Source organism: Manduca sexta, chromosome 4 (genome assembly GCF_014839805.1).
Source record: "Manduca sexta isolate Smith_Timp_Sample1 chromosome 4, JHU_Msex_v1.0, whole genome shotgun sequence".
NCBI classification, from domain to species: domain Eukaryota; kingdom Metazoa; phylum Arthropoda; class Insecta; order Lepidoptera; family Sphingidae; genus Manduca; species Manduca sexta.
The window spans coordinates 4654744-4675361 of record NC_051118.1 but is presented as its reverse complement, the minus strand read 5'-3'; the positions used below and the strand labels follow the sequence as shown (position 1 = coordinate 4675361).

The window sequence follows — 20618 nt, the reverse complement described above, 5'->3', positions numbered from 1 at the left end:
TGTTTTGTGCCACTCATTATAAATATTATTTCAGTTTTGATTTTTGTCTATTGCCTAGTTATTGGGTTTTATGGTATCAAAATTTTAAATTCCCAAGGAATATTATTAAGATCAGTTGACCCCTTGCATTTCGCACTAGGATAAAACAAAAAATATAAATTTCAACGTATTTCGTGGATTTCCTTCGTTTTACTCCCTTATTTCAAATTGTAGTATATTTAAGAGGAATTGTACCTATGAAGAATGTTTGCCTCTATCATATTCAGCTATTAAATTATCATAATGATGATTCATTAGAAAATGGCTCTACCTTTTCAAAAATTATAAATTTGATCGAATTTCGTGGATTTCCATCGTTTGTACTCCCTTGTTTCGGATTGTACTATGTTAGAGAGGATTGTACCTCTGAGGGACGTATTCGTCCATCATATTCAGCTATAAAATCATTACAATGATGATTTATTTAAAAATGGCCGTACTTGGAAGAAAATAATAATTTTCTACTTTCGTGCATTTCCGTCATTTGTACTCCGTGGTTTCGATTGTACTATGTTACAGAGAAATGTACCTCTTAGGGACGTATTCTTCCATCACATTCAGCTATAAAATCATCACATTAATTATTCATTTGAAAATGGCCGTACTTGGAAGAAAATAATCATTTTCTACGTATTTCGTGGATTTCCATCGTTTGTACTCCCTCGTTTCGGATTGTACTATGTTACAGAGGGATTGTACCTCTGAGGGACGTATTCATCCATCGTATTCAGCTATAAAATCATCACAATGATTATTCATTTGAATATGGCCGTACTTGGAAGAAAATAATCATTTTCTACGTATTTCGTGGATTTCCATCGTTTGTACTCCCTTGTTTCGGATTGTATTATATTACAGAGGGATTGTACCTCTGAGTGACATATTCTTCCATGATATTCAGCAATAAAATCATCATATTAATTATTCATTTGAAAATGGCTGTACTTTTTTAAAAAAATATAATTTTCTAAGTATTTCGTGGATTTCCATCGTTTGTACTTTCCCGTTTCGGATTGTACTATGTTACAGAGGGATTGTACCTCTGAGGGACATATTCGTCCATCATATTCCGCTATAAAATCATCACAATGATTATTCATTTGAAAATGGCCGTACTTGGAAGAAAATAATCATTTTCTACGTATTTCGTGGATTTCCATCGTTTGTACTCCCTTGTTTCGGATTGTATTATATTACAGAGGGATTGTACCTCTGAGTGACATATTCTTCCATGATATTGAGCAATAAATCATCATATTAATTATTCATTTGTAAATGGCGGTATTTTAACAAAATAATCATTTTCTACGTATTTCGTGGATTTCCATCGTTTGTACTCCCTTGTTTCGGATTGTATTATATTACAGAGGGATTGTACCTCTGAGTGACATATTCTTCCATGATATTCAGCAATAAAATCATCACATTAATTATTCATTTGAAAATGGCTGTAATTTTAAAAAATAATCATTTTCTACGTATTTCGTGGATTTCATCGTTTGTACTCCCTGTTTCGATTGTACTATATTACAGAGGGATTGTACCTCTGAGGGACGTATTCATCCATCACATTCAGCTATAAAATCATCACAATGATGATTTATTTAAAAATAGCCCTACTTGGAAGAAAATAATAATTTTCTACGTATTTCGTGCATTTCCATCGTTTGTACTCCCTCGTTTCGGATTGTATTATATTACAGAGGATTGTACCTCTGAGTGACGTATTCTTCCATCATATTCCGCTATAAAATCATCACAATGATTATTCATTTGAAAATGGCCGTACTTGGAAGAAAATAATCATTTTCTACGTATTTCGTGGATTTCCATCGTTTGTACTCCCTTGTTTCGGATTGTATTATATTACAGAGGGATAGTACCTCTGAGTGACATATTCTTCCATGATATTCAGCAATAAAATCATCATATTAATTATTCATTTGAAAATGGCTGTAATTTTAAAAAAATAATCATTTTCTACGTATTTCGCGGATTTCCATCGTTTGTACTCCCTTGTTTCGGATTGTACCATGTTAGAGAGGGATTGTACCTCTGAGGGGCGTCTTCCGTCTTCAGTCGTCTTCTTTCAGCTATAAAATCATTAAAATGATGGTTGATTTGAAAATGCCGCGAGTTTATGTTACTACACAAGGCGGTGATTGACAAAACTCTCAGTACACCATATCTCTTGTCCCTATAAGGTACAAACAAAATAAAAACGGTACAATCCGGTACTGACCTAGTATAATTTTAAACTCACTTGCCAACTTCAAACAGGTCAAAAAACAATTTATATAGGTAATAAAGTTAATGAAAAGTATAGTAAACAAAGAAGCCAGCTCGGGCTGGCAGGAAAGAAGAAATAAAATGATGTATATATGTTATTTTAAATAAATAATAAGGGAGAAACGCGTCGTGATCCTCATCGGTGAGGACAATAAAAGCCCTAACCTAGCTAACCTACCAGCCTTTCACTAGCTACCTAAGCGATAACTACCCGAAGAAGAAAGGCAGAAAGAAACTCCGGGCTTTATTTTTGTCATCAATTGTCCATTGAATCTTTTATAATATTATTTTTTAAATATATATATTTTTAATAAGTCTTTTGTATACAAAGTCTGATTAATTATATAAGCTTATATACGCTCATCACCGTAAAAGTGCGGAGAAAATCCACCTAAAAGTATTTAACAACAACTAAAAATTAACGAAAAAAAAAACAATAATACTAAAACATTTATAAAAATTATGAAACAGTGTACAGCGTGCATACGCCTACATTTACAAACATAATTTTGTTGTTTTACATTTCATATTTTGACATAGATCATACATGCATAATATATATTATAGCATCACACCTTTATCCCTTTTAAGGGATAGACAGAAGTGTAACACCACAGCGCGATAGCTGTACTGTGATCGAAATATTATCAGTTGTGTTTTTGATTTAAGTTTGCTTGAATCTACTTACATACATATGTATAGCATCACACCTTTTCCCTTTTCAGGGGTAGGCAAAGGTGTAACATTTCAACGCGATAGTCGTATTGTAAGCGAAACATAACTACGCCATCGAGACAGTATATTTTATAGTACAAGTCCATCTAGCTTAACCAGCAATTTCAATTAGACACCGACTCCAAAATTCGTATCCAGTATATACCTGTTATGTGAAATTTTTTTGGTTTTGAGTGGTTTTGAAGGCCGTTTATTTATTTTATATTATTAAATTATTTTTATTTTCAAAACAGCTCGAGCAACATAATCCTTATTGTGGTAACTAATTAGCAACAAATTCCTACATTACGACTTATCAAATAAGTATAAGTTTCGTGAGTCCATGCTAGCTTGATATCAAGATAGCAGTGGTAGCTTTTTTTTCTAAACGGCTTGAGCAAAAAAATCGAAATAGTGGTAACTAATTAGCAACAAATTAGCAACAAATTCCTACATTACGTCTGATCAAATAAGTATAAGTTTCGTTAGGGTCCATGCTAGCTTGATATCAAGATAGCAGTGGTAGCTTTTTTTTCTAAACAGCTTGAGCAACAAAATCGAAATAATGGTAACTAATTAGCAACAAATTAGCAACAAATTCCTACATTACGTCTGATCATATAAGTATGAGTTTCGTGAGTGTCCATGCTAGCTTGATATCAAGATAGCAGTGGTAGTTTTTTTTTCTAAACGGCTTGAGCAACAAAATCGAAATAGTGGTAACTAATTAGCAACAAATTAGCAACAAATTCCTACATTACGTCTGATCAAATAAGTATAAGTTTCGTGAGGGTCCATGCTAGCTTGATATCAAGATAGCAGTGGCAGCTTTTTTTCTAAACGGCTTGAGCAAAAAAAATCGAAATAGTGGTAACTAATTAGCAACAAATTAGCAACAAATTCCTACATTACGTCTGATCAAATAAGTATAAGTTTCGTTAGGGTCCATGCTAGCTTGATATCAAGATAGCAGTGGTAGCTTTTTTCTAAACGGCTGGAGCAAAAAATCGAAATAGTGGTAACTAATTAGCAACAAATTAGCAACAAATTCCTACATTACGTCTGATCATATAAGTATAAGTTTCGTTATGGTCCATGCTAGCTTGATATCATGATAGCAGTGACCGGTTTTTCTAAACGGCTGGAGCAACAAAATAGAAATAGTGGTAACTAATTAGCAACAAATTAGCAACAAATTCCTACATTACGTCTGATCAAATAAGTATAAGTTTCGTGAGGGTCCATGCTAGCTTGATATCAAGATAGCAGTGGGAGTTTTTTTTTCTAGACGGCTTGAGCAAAAAATCGAAATAGTGGTAACTAATGAGCAACAAATTAGCAGCAAATTCTACATTACGTCTGATCATATAAGTATAAGTTTCGTTATGGTCCATGCTAGCTTGATATCATGATAGCAGTGACCGGTTTTTTCTAAACGGCTGGAGCAACAAAATCGAAATAGTGGTAACTAATTAGCAACAAATTAGCAACAAATTCTAAAATATATTTGGTTTAATTCTGCTAAGTTACTACTGCTACCTTGACAGAGCTCTTTCCCATGCCTTTAACACAAATAAAAAAAATAGAAATCACTAACCTTAAAAAAACCGAAACTATCTAATTATTTTATTTATATCCGCTATTATTATTTAATGTATTTTTATTTTATGGGCCACGTCATAACCACAATCCTGCGTGCAATGGAACGGTAGCTTGCGAGTTGCGTCAGTGTTGAGAGTTGACTGTCGTCTTTGTCGCGCATGTCAGACGACACTGCTCGCAGACTACTTTTCTGTTGCTGTCGCAACTCGCAACCTGCACTCGTCAAAACAAAATATGTTTGGCTCCATACGTGCTATATTATTTGTTTATAGCGGATAAATAGTTTCCTGTGTAATGCACGCCATGCTCGCGATTCACAAAAACTAAAATCTAGTGTAATCGTGTGCAAATCGATCATAATTCATGCCATAAGTATCAACTAAGAATGGCGTCGATATAATGCCAATAGATTAATTTATTTACCTGATTTACTCTTTTCACTCGCATTCATATTTGAATAAGAGGACATGACTTTCGCACAAATCCGTTCCCAAGACTTTGTCTTTTGTAATCGGTTGCCGTAGTCGCGGGATGTAGGATCCCAAATTGCTGGATTATTTTTAATTGCTTCTATAAACCTCTCTGTGCTCATATGGCGGTTAATTGGTTCTGTATCTCCATTATCGCTGCTATCAATATATTCTCCGTCATCTTGCTCTTCTTTCATTGTGATAATAGTATTTGTATTCTCCTTGGTGATAACAAATAAACGAGTGCACAACCATCCACTGCATAAGACCGAGTGACAGCGGACAGGTGTCTTGTGTGTGACACAAGCAACTGTTTTTTTTTTATTTGCTTTATATGACATTGATTTGCGTTCGTGTTGATTTGGACACTGAAAGTGGGTTGTTGACATTTGTAATTTCTCACGGAAATAGCGATTATGTTTGATTTTCTTAACGATTATGTAATCAAGTAACAACTTATTGTCAAAAAAAAATATATATCGCGTTTTGCCTTTACTAGCAGTTCTAAGATTATTAAATCATTGTTCCATTGTAACAGTTATGATGTTATATCACTTGTAGGTACAAAGCTGTAGTCAGTATAGTAAATTGGTTTAATACTTACTTACTGAGGTTAGCGCTTCCATACAAACTTTTCAACTTTTTATTAGTATAGACAGGAAGGAATTGTAAAAATTGCTGATTTTGTCTACTTAAGTATATTACACAGATTCGTTTTGCCTCGCGGTGTCCGGTGATCGATTTGTTTACAATAAGTTAGCAAGCAGCAATAAATAGGTTCCGTGACGGTCTTAGAAGACAAAACGGGGAATCGCCCTGTGCCTCGCGCGCATTTTTATTAGCATCTTTAATACGAAACTTAAAATCGTGGAGCACGCGTCAGTTTTTTTACTCCCCACAGGGTATCGTATCGATTTTTTTTTGCTATCGCTATTGCTATTACACAGTGTTAATATAGCAAGCAGTCAGTCTACGACTGCAAATCAACCAAGCAAATTGCCTGTTACCGATTATCGTTTTACGTCTTTTGAAAACAGTTTTAATAGCGGGTTATTGTAAAAAATATGACTACTCAATATATTATCTTTATTTCATTTATAAAAGTGGAAATTACGCACGGAGTTAAAAGGCCTTTTTTTTAATGGTTCAATACGAGTCATTATTACATTAAGAATACAATATGATTTCAAACTTATACCTTTTTTATTAAGTATAATACAGCCCTTTAAATGAAGCTGACTTAGGTATAAAGTTTGCAGAATTAATAAGAGTTCCATGAACTTTCCTTTGGATAGGTTAAGTTAGGTTAGGGTTCAGTAACCTTAAAATATGAAAGACAAATATATAAGTATATGGAAAGAACAGTATATTTATAAAAATATTTTATTATAATACAACTGGGGTACATGAATATTAAAACATATAACAATTATTATCGATATCATTAAAATATACATTTAAACTATTGCCATTCATATGAAAACAATTAATAGGCACAAAACTTTAATAAAAAAAAATCAATATAAGGTAAAACTCACACTGCGGCAAGCTATATTGCCTTAAATAATATTTTTGATGATCTTTGCTTACAGCTAAGGTACTTATCGCTACTTATTATATTATAATTGCAGATAATTTAGAGCTTCTATATACCTACCAAAATCTTTAAGGCAGAGAGTAAGAAGAAATAAATAAAATGTATCTATTACCCAATGATAATTACTATTATAGTCAAGAGGCCCTATTCCGTCTACATGGGCTTTTTTGTATTTTTGTCATTACGGGCGTTCTGGATGAAGGAAAACTTTGATATATATTTGGGTAAAGAGTCAACAAATCGACTTTTTACATACAGAGCTATCAAAGGTGCCCTTCGATTAGAATACCCGTAAAGGCGAAAAGACGTATTCACCCTATAGTCGGTGTAGGACTCCCTGACGTCATTTAGATATAAAATATTATCTGCAACTAAATCCAGTAATAAAATTTACAAAAATTCAGTCAGTACATGTTATAAAACCAATTATAATGTGATAAATATACTGTCTAAAGCAGCTATAATGAACATGGACTTGCCAAGGTATTTCATGAGAGCCGCTGAAATCTTATAACTGTCCCAAGTGACCAAATATTTTAACAAAATTAAATTTAAAAAATCTTAATTCACTTGAGAAATTTGCTAGACCTATAAAAATAAAATGATAGGGTATAAGGTTGGTTATGCTTATTGAGTCACGGCTCAATTTTTATAGAGCACTGCTAGAATTTGACAAAGCTAATTGAAAATCATTATTTTTTCTGCAATTGTATAAGAACATTTTATGTGTGGAGAATATGGGAGATTTTCTCAAATACTAGTGACCCCCGCGTGATTAGAACACGCAATCTTCTGATAAATTATATTGAATATTTGTATTCGTTTTTAAATCAGTCATTACTCTATAAAAATAGAGCACTGCTTCAAAAAGTATAACCAACCTATCTCCATGAAATATTTCTGTAAATGTAAATACTTTATATTGCAAGGAAAAAACTTCCAAAAATTTACTTCTGCAAGCGATTATCATATTGTAAACAATCTGCAAAATCCAAAGCTTGCAGGCCTTGCGAGTAATAGGTATACATAATAATTGAAATATTGAATAGTGTAACCATCTCTGAATGTTTTTTTACCAATATATTGTTCCAAGGAATTGTCAGTCTATACATAGCTTTATATTTCCATCTCAGTGTGCATGAAGCTTCCCTTACCTTGTACTATTTAAGGCCACAAAGTTAAGTTAATATGCCAAGAATATTTACCTGTCACCACATAGTCACAACACTTTTATTAAAGAATTTTAAACCATATTTGTTACATAACAACATAAAATTCATTCAAGCGGTCAACGCTTCCATAACTTTGTAACATGCATTATGACTGAACGAAAATATTCTTGCCACTGTTAAAGGCACTTTTCATGTTTTGAAAAATATTTACGTAAAGTTACTAACAAGCAGGTTTCCAGAATACAATAACTATAAATCTGGAAATAATAACTTGACACCATTCGCATTTTTTGGATTTTGGTATGGTGAAAACTTCTGTGGGGTTTTCCTGGGAGACCTGCGTGGCGTCAAACTGAAATCTCTTTTATCGACATCCGCATCTAAATTCTTCAACTCCTCATATGCCATTATTAACATTCTCTGCTTCCATTCTTGATATGATTCTATTTGAGGTTCTGATGGTTCCTCTTTTGGGATTGTATCGATCTGCAACTCTTCTATTGTAGCTGGAAGTCATAAATTAGTGGTCAATAGTCATAGTGACATAAATTAATGGTCAATAAATATAGTACTCTTGGAAGGTAGTCATATGGTATAAGTACAGACACATCACACTTTTATCCTTATTAAAATAAATAAAATAAAATACTATATTTATCATATAGGGGAACAAAGTTGCACTTATATATATAACATTATTATTATTTCTAAATAACAATTAAAATTTTATTTTATCCTTAATAAGTAAGCAGAAGTATTACCAGGGCATGCATGTTAATGTGAAGTGTAAAAAAAAATAATTAAGGATTATTTATCAGTAGTTATTTGTTAAGAAGGTAACAGGCAAAGTTGATCCAGCAAGATGGTCATATTAATTAAACCAAATAGTCTCTCCATGGTTAAAAAAAGTGCTGTTCACAATTATGTGAGGTAGTTAAGGTCCCATCAAAATGTGCAATTAATATGGAGCCAACTACCACTTAAAGTACTTACCAATAACAGCATCTTTCTTGGGTTGTCTGCCTCTCTTCTTCTTAATAGCTGTGAAATTAGCATCCACAAACTTAGTCCACTCTGTGTCCAGTTTTGTCCACTGAGATGGTTTCAGTCTTGACTTTTCTATCAATTTTGCCTTTGACACTTTCACTTTGTTGAGCCTAAAAATGCAATGGTGGTGAGATGATACTAATTATGTCAGGACGAAATAAATTACAGTTTATAAAGCAAAATGGGGCTAAAATGTGATGTGCAGTCAGTCACAAAAGTATGTCATGCAATTACTATAAATCAACCCTGTGATTCTTGCAAATACATAAATAAATAAAGCAGTTGAACAAATTGAAAACTTCAAAAGGCTGACACACAGATACATCAATGTGATCATTGTTTTTGTCTATAATAAAATAAACCGTTTGAAATTAATAGTAGTAAAGAAACAATTGTTGATAATGACATAAAACATTTAACACAATTTTAATTTTTTTATTAATTCAACTACTTTTGTGGCTGATTATACCTAGTGTCAAAAAGCTACTACATTCATGAATATGTTCCATTTATTAGTGGCATGGGAAATCGTGACTGTAAAATTTAACATAAAACAAACAAAATACAGTAATAATATAAGTGGATAAACTAAATTCAAACAATACTTGTTCTAATGCTCTAAAATTATAGGAATACCAAGATAACTTAATTTTTAAAAGGTAACTATAATTTGTAAATAGTTTATATTCTATCTTACGCACTTGCAATCACTCATTACTAAAAAATATAAGTTGTGAATAACACTGAGTTGCTTATTTGTATAACTTAATAAATACTAATTTGTAATGCCTACAGTACAACCGGTTCCTTAAATAAGTAAATAAATAAGGTGCATATATTATTACCTGCAAGCATGGTACACAGCCATGCATACATATTGCGGTAAATTCATGTCAACCTCCTGAAACAAAGAAAATTCTATACATTACATTACTAAAATAGATTTTCTTCTTATAGTTATGAGGAAATTCATTAAAAATATGATTTAGAGCCCACTTGCCAAATTCATGATTTACAAAAAATACTTTCATCTGCATGATTCTGACATAAATTACTAATTAATTATTTGTGTTAATAATAATCAATGATGGCCTTGCAGGATGGCAAATAGGGCAGCCACCTAGGGCCTTGACCAAGAATTGCTTCAGAGAATAACACTATCCTACTTCAGCAATTGAAGATACAAAGTCCTCGCAAAAATCTGCCACTCAGAGCCACCTGATTATTGCTTAGAAGTTAATAACATACCGTTCTTGCCAATTTACAGTAATCAGCAAGCATCCTGTCCGCCTGCTCCTGGACTCCACTGCACTGCAGGGAGACACACAGCAGATTTGTTGTCAGTCTATCGCCGTTCAGTTCTAGAAGATTCTGCACCACTTTCTTGCTGTTATTGTACATTGAGGGCTTCAGACCAGAATATTTTATGGCAGTTTTCTGTAAACATTTGGAGTGTTCGTAGGATATAGTTAAAATTATATGTTAATTAATGTTTTATTAAATTCAATTATGCTTCACAGACTAGAATACAGTTTTTATTCATTATTAAGTATATTTATTTGTCAAATATTCATTTATATGGAATCATTAATTTTTGTTTATTGGTTATGTTAAGTAAAAGTTAAATTATTGTAAAAATATATTGTATATACTAGTACTCACTACATCAAATTCAGCACCGAACATTCCAGCAGCTAGTTCCAGACATATAACCATTTTACTCGTGTCAGTCATATTGCTGCCGGCAATCGACTTTGTTTGCAAAAGCCGCTCAAACTCCGCAGCTTTGCTAAAATTTTCAGACACTTAAATATATAATAATATCCAGTCTCAGGGTACTTTTATTAAGGTCACATTAGTTAGATAAATATATTTTGTTACTAAAATCTTGAGCACAAACAGTAAAATTTCGTAACTTTATACGATACCTTAAAACCTTTTCTTCATCGCCTAGGTCGAGCTTAGATGCAATTAAATGAATAGTTTTGTTGTGCTTTGCCATATTATTAGAAAATTAATGAACTTTCACACAATTTATAAAAACTTTTTACGTGCACATTTGTTCCACATAAAAGCGCGCGCCTTTTAATGACTTTTGGCGTCTTGTCTATGATAAGACGACAAGAACAGAGATGAGACTATAGAAATGAATTCTACCGGACAAAATGTCCATCTGATAAAATATAATCTGAACTAACGCGTCTTTCTATCGCCCTTGAACTACTGTCTCAATAGGAGGGTTACATTAATTTTGTTTTGTTAGAACTATATCGAAATGTATCAACATGAAATAAATCCTCGATATCAAACCTGTACAGCAATTTATTTTGAATAGTTCTAAAGATACGTTCCTTAGTAGGAATCTCGAACAAAGTTTTACCTATTCGGTCATCTAAATTTGTCTTTCCCTTGCAAATGGATGTTGTATGTTAACATTTTTGTTCACTGTTTTTATAGGCATTATTGTTATTAAATAAAATAAAAACCTCTGTTTTATTATTGGCAGCAAACACATCATCATTATAGTTTTCCATATATATTATAATTCTCTTTGATTATAGTGTGGCACCTAGTACCTAACTATATTATTACATATGAAATCTATTCTAACTTCAAATATTTCTCACAAAATAATATAATTTATTAAATATAATCCAATGTGAAGAGTTGTACTTACTATTGAGTGATAATATTTATTTATTTATAAGAATTACATTTCAAGAATCGACTATTATGTAGACAGACCACGCCCCTTTATCTCGATTTTTGAAGTTTCAATGATAAAACACCTTGCAATATCAAAGCAGGCGACATGTTGATTTTTTTCTATAGGTTCTGTGAAGCCGATACGGATCCGCTGTCATTGCTACAAAATGTCTTTGTAGATATCAGGGTGTAGGTCATTTAATTGTACACTTATTAACCAATTCGTGCTAATTATCGTATGTAAAACGTATCGTAAAGAAAAAGAAGAGGATCAACTCCACCCGAGAGAGGGGTGTGTATGCAGTGATAGACGGATATAGATTTGTATCAAAATAATTCGAAGCTATTTATAAATATTATTTTCTCGGCATTTACTTATGTTCAAACGTTAATAGTAACGTCTGGTCTATAATTAAACCGTGAAAGTTTATAAATATTACGGTGTTAAATGGTGGATGTGCTAGTAGGTTCAGTCTGTTAGTGCGAACGGTTGCCATTTTTTCGCTTGGATATAATCCCGTGCAGTGATATCGGGGCGGCTGCGGCGAGCGCAAGGCGGCGCTCGGGGGTGAGGCCGCGGCGCGAGTGCTCCCTGTGAAGTGCTGTGGTGGTTTTCAGGTAGAGATGCAACTAGTGTCAGTGAAGTCGAGATAATAGACGTGCGTGTCGTGTGTCCGTGGTGAGAGAGATGCGGGCGCAGTGAGGGGCCAGGGCGACACCACGGCTTCGTCAGTGGCGGGTGGCGCGCGGGGAGCCGAGTCTCCTTCGCAGGCCAACCAGGACGCGGTGGACAACGCCACGCCCACCTGCTGGTGAGTTCTCAGCATTTTTCTGTCTCCATACCCTTGGCAATGGACTAGGAATGGTTAGAAACTGCCAGGAGTACTGGCAGGTTGATAACCTTGACATACCAAGCAACTGTAGCAAGTATGTGACATCTATCAGAATTGTAATCTCTATCATGTGAAAACATACTAAGGCTTCCTCTTGCATAGAATAAAAGATGTTTGTGTTTCTAATTTATAAAATTTTATATAGACAAAGCTTCACTATATTCAATTATTAAAATTTTGCCATTTAAACTATATGTGCATCTGTTACAAAAACTAGCTATTGTTAGTAGCCCAATGTCACAAAACTTATCTCGTTACTACAAACTTCACTGCATTACTTCAATATAAAAAGTAACCTATAATATGTCAATTCTCAATGTTCTACTTATATGGTATGTATTATGTTCTATATGAATCCAATTCCCAACAAAATATATCCAGCAGTCTAACTAAAATTTAAATATCTTCACAAATTTCCACTTTAAGGCATTCAAGCTCAAAAGTGTGACCGTCAGTGGTAATCGGCTAGCTTGAAGCTATGCAGGCCAATTATCCTCTACCTTACCAGGAAATGTCATGACCTACCTGATTCATATAAATCTATATCAATGAAATCAGTTTGATGTATGTAATTTTTTAAGTAATGTTTTCTTTAGTTATCGATTATAAATCGATTCTGATCAACTAACAAACAATTCCAGATTTATGATTGCAAGTCTAGGATACAATTCAGTGTCATTAAATGTAGTGCAAATTTTGTCAATGCATTGACAAGTCTTAGTATCAGGGAAGGCTTGTGTCCAGCATGGAGTTACTATGAATTCAGGGTTGAATTGTTTGTCAAATAGATTACTCTTATTGATTGTGGATATTGATTTTTGTGACACAAAATCAAGGATATTTACATAACCTTAGTATACTTTGCACTAGAAATTTCTTTTGTGTATTACACAGGTAATTCTGTTTTATTTTCTTTTTAATGTGACTTATGTTAGTTATGAGAAGGGTCGGCTTATAGAAACACACCAAACTTTTGGGAGTTTGCAAACCTTGAATAGTATATGTAGTTATCAGAAATTATATAGCGCTCATTCATCTTAAACATTTTTGTCAATTGTACATTTTCAAATTAATATTGGTTGTTGTCATTTGGAATATTCTCTTCTTCACATGTCCTTGTGTAAACTTTTTAATTACAAGTTTAAATTGCAGTTACCATATTTTGATGTGTATTAAAAAAAATTATAAATTTAATCAAAATTATTTTCATTCATTGCATAATGAATATAATTGTGGTATTATCAAGGATTCTTTGAGAATTTTCAAAATTTACTTATGGTACACCATATCTTAATAATTCTGTTTAAAAAAAAACAATATATTCAATTATTATTACTTTGAATTATGAATATGTTAATTTTAACTCTCCAAATTAATGTCATATTTTGGAGTCATTTTCCTGGTGCTATAGTAAATGATTTATTTTAAAAAGCCTTATGTATACTCACTTATGTATAATACATTACAGATAAGAACACATAGTACGCACTCACATTATTTATACATCAATGGGTAGGCAGAGAAGAAACTAGATTGCATGATTTTTACCATCCTAACTTATAATACAAAATCCCCAGCCACCCCTGCATGTTTGAATTTGATAAACTCAAATAACTTATGAGCGGATTTTGATGAAATTTTGTACAGAAGTAGTTTGACATCCTGGGAAGGACATAAGGTTCTTTATAACCCAGAAAAATATATAAGGGGACTAGTATACAGGAAAAACTCTCATCCAAGAAAGCAACAAGCAAAAGCAAATAACACATGATGCCATAGTTACCAACTTACATCATAAATGACACATTTATTATAATTATTCCAGAAGTTGTAACAATTAACAGGGAAACCCCAAAAGATAAAGTAAAATTACTTTGAACATGACACACTGTAGAATGTCAGAGTGTGTTAGATTTCATTTATCCTGTCCTATACTGTTATATAATATTATGCTATAAAATAACAAACTTTTTCAATAAAACAAATTTTATGATTTAAGTAGCAAATTTATTAGTTTAATGGAGGTGTACCCATTAACTCATATTTTTTAATTCATATATAATTTGGACTTGTTTTTTTCACATTTTTATATTTATCTTAAAAACATCCATACATATAAAAATTAAAAAAAATGATTCACCTTTCGAAGGTAAGCCTTAAGCCTCGAACCATCTTTAATTAGGGATTCAAAATGAGAAATTTTCTCTCAATGAATGCCTTCCAGCAATATTGTCTTCTATATCTGGCTTTTGACCTAACAAGGCTCATTGGTATTCTATACTCTAGCACAATATGATTATAAAAAAAAGTTCAATGATCTTGTAAACAGTCCAAGAGTTTTTAAAAAATATATATTACATACAAACATTGATATGTAACAATTTTACAATTAAAGATTATTGTTGATAAATATATTGATAGGTAATGTTTGATTGTAATATAATATTTTAATTAATATCAAGATTAGACTGATACATATTATTATACATAAGATGTTGTTGATAAGGTAATTCAAAAAGTTTTAAATGTGATAATATGGAGTATATTTGGGTAATTTATTGTGTTTATCATAATCCATGTAATTTTTTGTTAAGTACGATCATAGCTCGGAACCAATTTGAAGAATCAATAATATTTTAGTCTGACATTGGATATATTGATGTTTTATATTAGCCTATAAATTATCTTGTGGTGAGCTAAGTAGCCTGCCAATATGACTTAATGGGTTTGGATAATAATAAACTATGCTGGTTAAATATTTGGATATCAGACCATTTGATATAAACCAGAATATATCATGTTTAGATTGCATGCTGATGAAGTTAAATTAGCATGATATAAGTTGGAAGTCTTTGGCCTGTCTTCGGCCGAAGACGGGGTAAACTGGCGAATATTGAAGAAGGCCTATGTCCAGTAGTGGACAAAGATATAGGCTGATGATGATGATGAAGTTGGAAGTCAGGTTTTGCTTGTGTCGCTCATGGGTTAAGTTACAGTTTATACATTTTGAAGCATTATAGGGGAGATACAACCTGTTGAGCTAAATTAATATTTGGCTTATAGTTGTTGATCTATGAGTTTTATCCATGATGTTTTATAACTAGCTTATCTAGTTGTAAAAGTCCCTATACTTGAGGTGAAAATGCCTCCTTAGTTCATTATTTTGTCTCCCACTTTGCTCTGGAGGGAAGTGGACAACTAATATTGCCAACTCCTCCCTATCTTTCTATTTGATTAATTTCCTTATGGGATAATGATAAATTAGTTTTCCCTGAGACTCAAAGAGTTTCATCCAAAGTGTCATAAAATGTGTGCCACTGCTGATCCTGGCTTATAGGAGTTGTAGGTGTGAGGACAGGAACAGTCTCTGTATAGCCTCATGATAATTGAATTTTGAAATAACAAGTTCGAGGATCTCTGATTCTGAACTTATTGCTTATTGATTTACTATGGTTTAAACACAGCATTGACAAGCATTTTCTTAGAAATAGTAGAGAATTTCACCGTTCTTTACATTACACTCTTTAAGTTATAGATGTCATATAAAATTTTATTATACAATAAATACTTTTTGTTCATGTCTCTGCCAATGTTAAAATTAATTCTTAAAATAAAAAATGGTAATATAGCACGAGGTTTTACTAGTGAGATATTAGGAACTATAACTATGTCAGTAATATGTTTGATTCCATGCCCATATATTATTTATTTTGTCTGTTGGTAACAGACAAATTTTCCAAGTGAATATTCATAAAACCTACTTAATAGAATGTATAATTTCATTCATAAAGTTGAATTTTAATCATAATGTAAATATTTGTTATGCAATGAAAGTTGACGAGATGTACTTCTCTCTTGTTTGTAACTGATATAATTCTGGTGATAATTGACCACCTCAGTGTCCTTTGATGAGTGTTACTCCTGAATCAAACAGAGCATATTCAATGGAATAATTCTCTTGTGTACAAATTTTGCTGGTGGTAGCATATATTTCATATCGGCCCAGGCAGCGACCACCGTACACAAGGTGTTAAAACCCAACATATTGGCTCACGTAATTGTATCGCGTTCCGGGATCAGCCTGTGTATATCCGGTTCCAAGAGACCGGCATAATTATGTCGACTGCCGAGAGGTAATCATCTCCCGTCAGCCGACATTCTATTGGATCCCACTCCACTTACCATCAGGTGCTGTGGGATCACTTTGTTGTGCCTGTAAAAAAAATGTGTTGAATATGATGTTTTTGCATGACAATCATTTTATTCAGATAACATGTTATATCTAGAATCTCTGCCCGTGAAAGCACCTTTCACTGAAGTAACGTAGGCCGGCATAATTGTGCCGATCGTCGATGGATGCAAGTTGCAATACCACCTTGGTATAGTTGGATAACTTATTTGCTAGATATAATTAATTTGCTATCTTTAAAAGAAAGTCTTGGAAGCATGATTCGAAATTATCCTGTCATAGTAAATGGATTGTGAGATGGTGGTCCTAAGTTGAAATACAGAATGGGGCAAATATGTTGGGAAGGTTTTGCAGTATCATAATATTTTGATTATAACTTTCGTTTTTAATAATGCCTTTGGATAGGCATCAGCACCTTATCTTTCGCCACCACTGAGCATCAAGCACTGATGTGTTTATTTAAATTATTTAGGAAATTATTAGTGATTATGATAATATAACAAAATATGTCAGCATGACAAGCAGATTGCGAGGCTACAGAAAGCAATATTATTCAGTACAAAAGTTTCTTCTCATTTTTTATCAAAAAATATTTTTGTTTAAGAATGTCCTGGGTTTTATCGCTTCTGTTAATGTGCAGTCGCAGTGCTCACCATGAGTCAGTCAATATTGAAGAATATATTTTCATACATCAATACGTCATAAGGTGCATTTTTCCTTGAATAACCACTGTTATAGCAATGTGCGATCAACCCTTATCATTTTCTTTACGTCCTGAGGGTCTACTTCGAAAAACGAACGTCGAAACGTCGGTCTGAAACGAAGAACGACAAACTTCGGATTTAACTCTACTGTCAAATTAGTTCGGATCCGTCACCGTCCTGTAGCTTACCTTAGTGGCAGGATCAATTCAGTTTTTTTTTTTTTGGAGGGTAGCTGATACACGAGTCAGTGGGATTCTGTATTTAAACCTTTTAAAAAAATCAGGAAATCTCTATATTACTATAATTCCTATTGAATTGTGTTTTGTATATTCTTAGTGGTGTCGGTAAGTGTTTTTGTGTATTAATTAGTCCTTGTTACTATCTCATATAGTAACAATGGACATATCACCTCCGGACCCCCCGATCCCCCGGATATTTCCCAAACGGTTGCTATGGATGTTATTTCCCCCCTGCACCCTGATACTAGTGTGGCTAGACAATCGGCCTATAAACGCCAAAGCGATGACTCCTCGGAGACAATCATCCCTACCAAAAAAACTAGTTCAGCACAACCGGTCCTTGAATGCCCTTCCATTCAAACCTCATTCACTCACACAAGTTACAAGGAACTTTTGAGTTCTTACCCTGATTCAAGCACAGGACCATTTATCGTTCATGTGTCTCGTGTTGAAACTGATCCTTCATCTGGATCGACCATCAGACCCATTAATTTTGGCCAGTTTTTGTTCAAGCATAAAATACCAAACATAATGAAAAATGGGGTAAAAAAAGTGGGTCGCAACAGAATTTCTATTGAATTTCTTACTGTTGTTGACGCAAATAATTTCTTAATTAATCCTACTTTATCACTCAATAATTATGTTTCTTCAATCCCCTCATACAATGTGACCCGGTTGGGAGTAGTTCGAGGAATTCCTGTTGAGGTTTCCATGGATGACTTCATTAAATACATAGAAGTTCCAGATGGATGTGGTAAAGCAATTAAAGCGAGACGACTCAGCAGAAAGGTAATTACAGATGGTGCTCCTAGTTGGCTACCAACTCAAACTATTGTAATTACATTTCTGTCACAAAATTACCCTCTTACGTATATTACTTCTATAACTCTCTTCCTGTGGATATATATATACTTCCCACAATTCAATGCCTTAACTGCTGCGGTTTTGGTCACATTTAAAAACCAATGTCGGTCAAAAACTAGATGTTATAAATGTTCTCTTCCACACCCAGGTGACTCATGCTCGGTGGACATGCAATCTGCTAAATGTACTTCCTGTTCTGGTAGTCATTTTGCCACACACAAAAGCTGTCCTGAACATGACAGACAAAAAAATATAAAAATGCTCATGTCTAGGGACAATGTGTCTTACGACATGGCATCCTCCCATTTTAAACCTAATAACTCTTATTCACAAGCTATCAAAGCTGCTCCTAATCTATCTTCCCCAATTAATATGCCTTCTCCTTCACCCAATAATTCACCTCCTGAACGTTCTTCATACAATAAAACTACTTTCTCCTCCCCTCGATCCCGAGCCCCATTAGGTAAGAGCTATAATAGAGTGTTACATTCTGATATTACTTCTGATCCTGCCTCTTCACAACCAAATGGCTGCGCTTTGAATACTCCTGTAGATGACTCTCTCCCAGAAAGTAACCTTCTAGAAGGTCTTATAAATCTAGTATTCACTATTATATCCACATATTCTGATTGCTTACCGACCAACGTTGCCAATAAATTACAATTAATTTTTTCCCTTGTTAACAATGGATCCAATAAAGATTCTTCAGTGGAACAGTAAGAGTATCCGCAATAAGAATCATGAAATTTCTCTTATGATTTCTAAATATTCCCCATCTATCCTTGCTATTTCCGAGACTTGGCTTGTCCCTGGCTCTCATTTTCGAGTCCCTGGGTTTGCAGGTTTTCGGGATGACAGGGACGATGGCTATGGGGGAAGTGCTTTATTTGTAAGTCAGTCCCTCATTTATACCCAGTTAGCTGTTCCTCCTCATAGTCAAAACTTTAATGTCGTGGCTGTGAGGGTGTTTTTAACATTCTTTTGTTTCTATTTACATCCCTCATCCTTCTTCCTTCATATTCCTTGAACTTCGTTCTATTTTATCTTCCCTTCCTAGTCCTATTATAATCATGGGCGATTTTAATTGCCACCATACATCATGGGGTCCTATCGGTGTGACCGTGTCTCCTTTCCTCTTCTCGAAATATTGGATGATTTTAATTTTTGTGTTATCAATGATGGGTCTCCTACCCGTCGTGTTTACCCTTCTCAGAATCCAAAGAGTGTTGTAGATTTATCCATTTGTTCTGCATCTCTTGCGTCTCTACTACATTGGGAAATAAGTCCCCACAGTTTTAGCAGTGACCATTTTCCAATTATTATCTCCGTCCCACTTAATTTTCCTCTTCAAAATCCCTTCTCCCCTCTCCTCAAATATCGTTTATCTGCGGCTGACTGGCCATCATATGTAGCATCCCTCGATTCTCAATTAAAAGTTATATCTGGCAATAGTAATTTACACCCTTTAGATGCATATAATAAATTCGTTGAGGCGATTTCTTCGTCTGCAGACTCTCACATTCCACTTAAAAAGGCAAATCATCCAAAAGTCGCCGCCATGGTGGGATGCAGAGTGCACGAGCATTATTCACCAACGCCACAAAGCTGAAATTAAATATAACTCTTCAATGACGACAGAGAATTTCATCTCTTTTCAACAAATGGCGGCCCGTTCCCGCAGATTATTATCCCTTAAAAAAAAGCAGGGTTGGATGCGGTTTTGCGAAAGTCTGTCACCCAAATTCCCTTCATCATATGTTTGGAGTCAAATAAAAAGGTTTAGATCTGCTCGTAATTTTTCTAATACCCCATCCAATGATCCTTCCACTTGGATCGACTCATTTGCTTCTAAAATTGCCCCTCCTTCAGTTCCAGACTTTTCCTGTCTTCCCCTCTCATATCCTCCTCTTCCTTCAACTCACCCCCTAGCATCCCCATTTTCGTTTGAAGAATTGCAATTGTCTTTAGACGGCCTTGTCGACTCTTCTCCTGGGCTTGATGGCATTCCCTATTCATTCTTGACAAGAGCTAATGATAACTGCAAACAGTTTTACCTAAAACTGATTAATCATTTTTTTGAAACTGGTGTTGTT

General features: G+C 33.8%; 3 protein-coding genes across 5 annotated transcripts in view; 1 reads left to right on the top strand and 2 right to left on the bottom strand.

Annotated features, from left to right (window-relative positions):
• LOC115442985 (sodium/hydrogen exchanger 10) overlaps nucleotides 1-5867 on the bottom strand; it is a 36026-nt gene extending 30159 nt beyond the window's left edge. Inside the window, exons 1-2 of the mRNA XM_037440697.1 lie at nucleotides 5723-5867; nucleotides 5068-5482 (exon numbers count right to left, since the gene is read on the bottom strand). The gene's annotated coding sequence lies outside the window, so the exon portion shown is untranslated. The remainder of the gene's footprint in view (nucleotides 1-5067; nucleotides 5483-5722) is intronic.
• Nucleotides 5868-6481: 614 nt separating this feature from the next.
• On the bottom strand, nucleotides 6482-11053 carry LOC115442983 (origin recognition complex subunit 6). The gene is made up of 6 exons (XM_030168234.2): nucleotides 10859-11053; nucleotides 10593-10719; nucleotides 10179-10367; nucleotides 9776-9831; nucleotides 8877-9040; nucleotides 6482-8389 (listed from the first exon to the last, which is right to left on the bottom strand). The coding sequence occupies exons 1-6, from the start codon at nucleotides 10930-10932 to the stop codon at nucleotides 8133-8135; spliced, it is 867 nt and encodes a 288-aa protein (XP_030024094.2). The 5' UTR covers nucleotides 10933-11053; the 3' UTR covers nucleotides 6482-8132.
• A 655-nt stretch (nucleotides 11054-11708) lies between these two features.
• The window catches only part of LOC115442987 (guanine nucleotide-binding protein G(s) subunit alpha), a 43051-nt gene continuing 34141 nt past the window's right edge, over nucleotides 11709-20618 (top strand). Inside the window, exons 1-2 of one of the 3 annotated variants that reach the window (XM_030168246.2) lie at nucleotides 11709-11825; nucleotides 12255-12448. The gene's annotated coding sequence lies outside the window, so the exon portion shown is untranslated. Of the gene's footprint in view, nucleotides 12449-20618 lie in introns of all 3 variants that reach the window. The other 2 variants (XM_030168244.2, XM_030168243.2) reach the window with 2 other exon arrangements.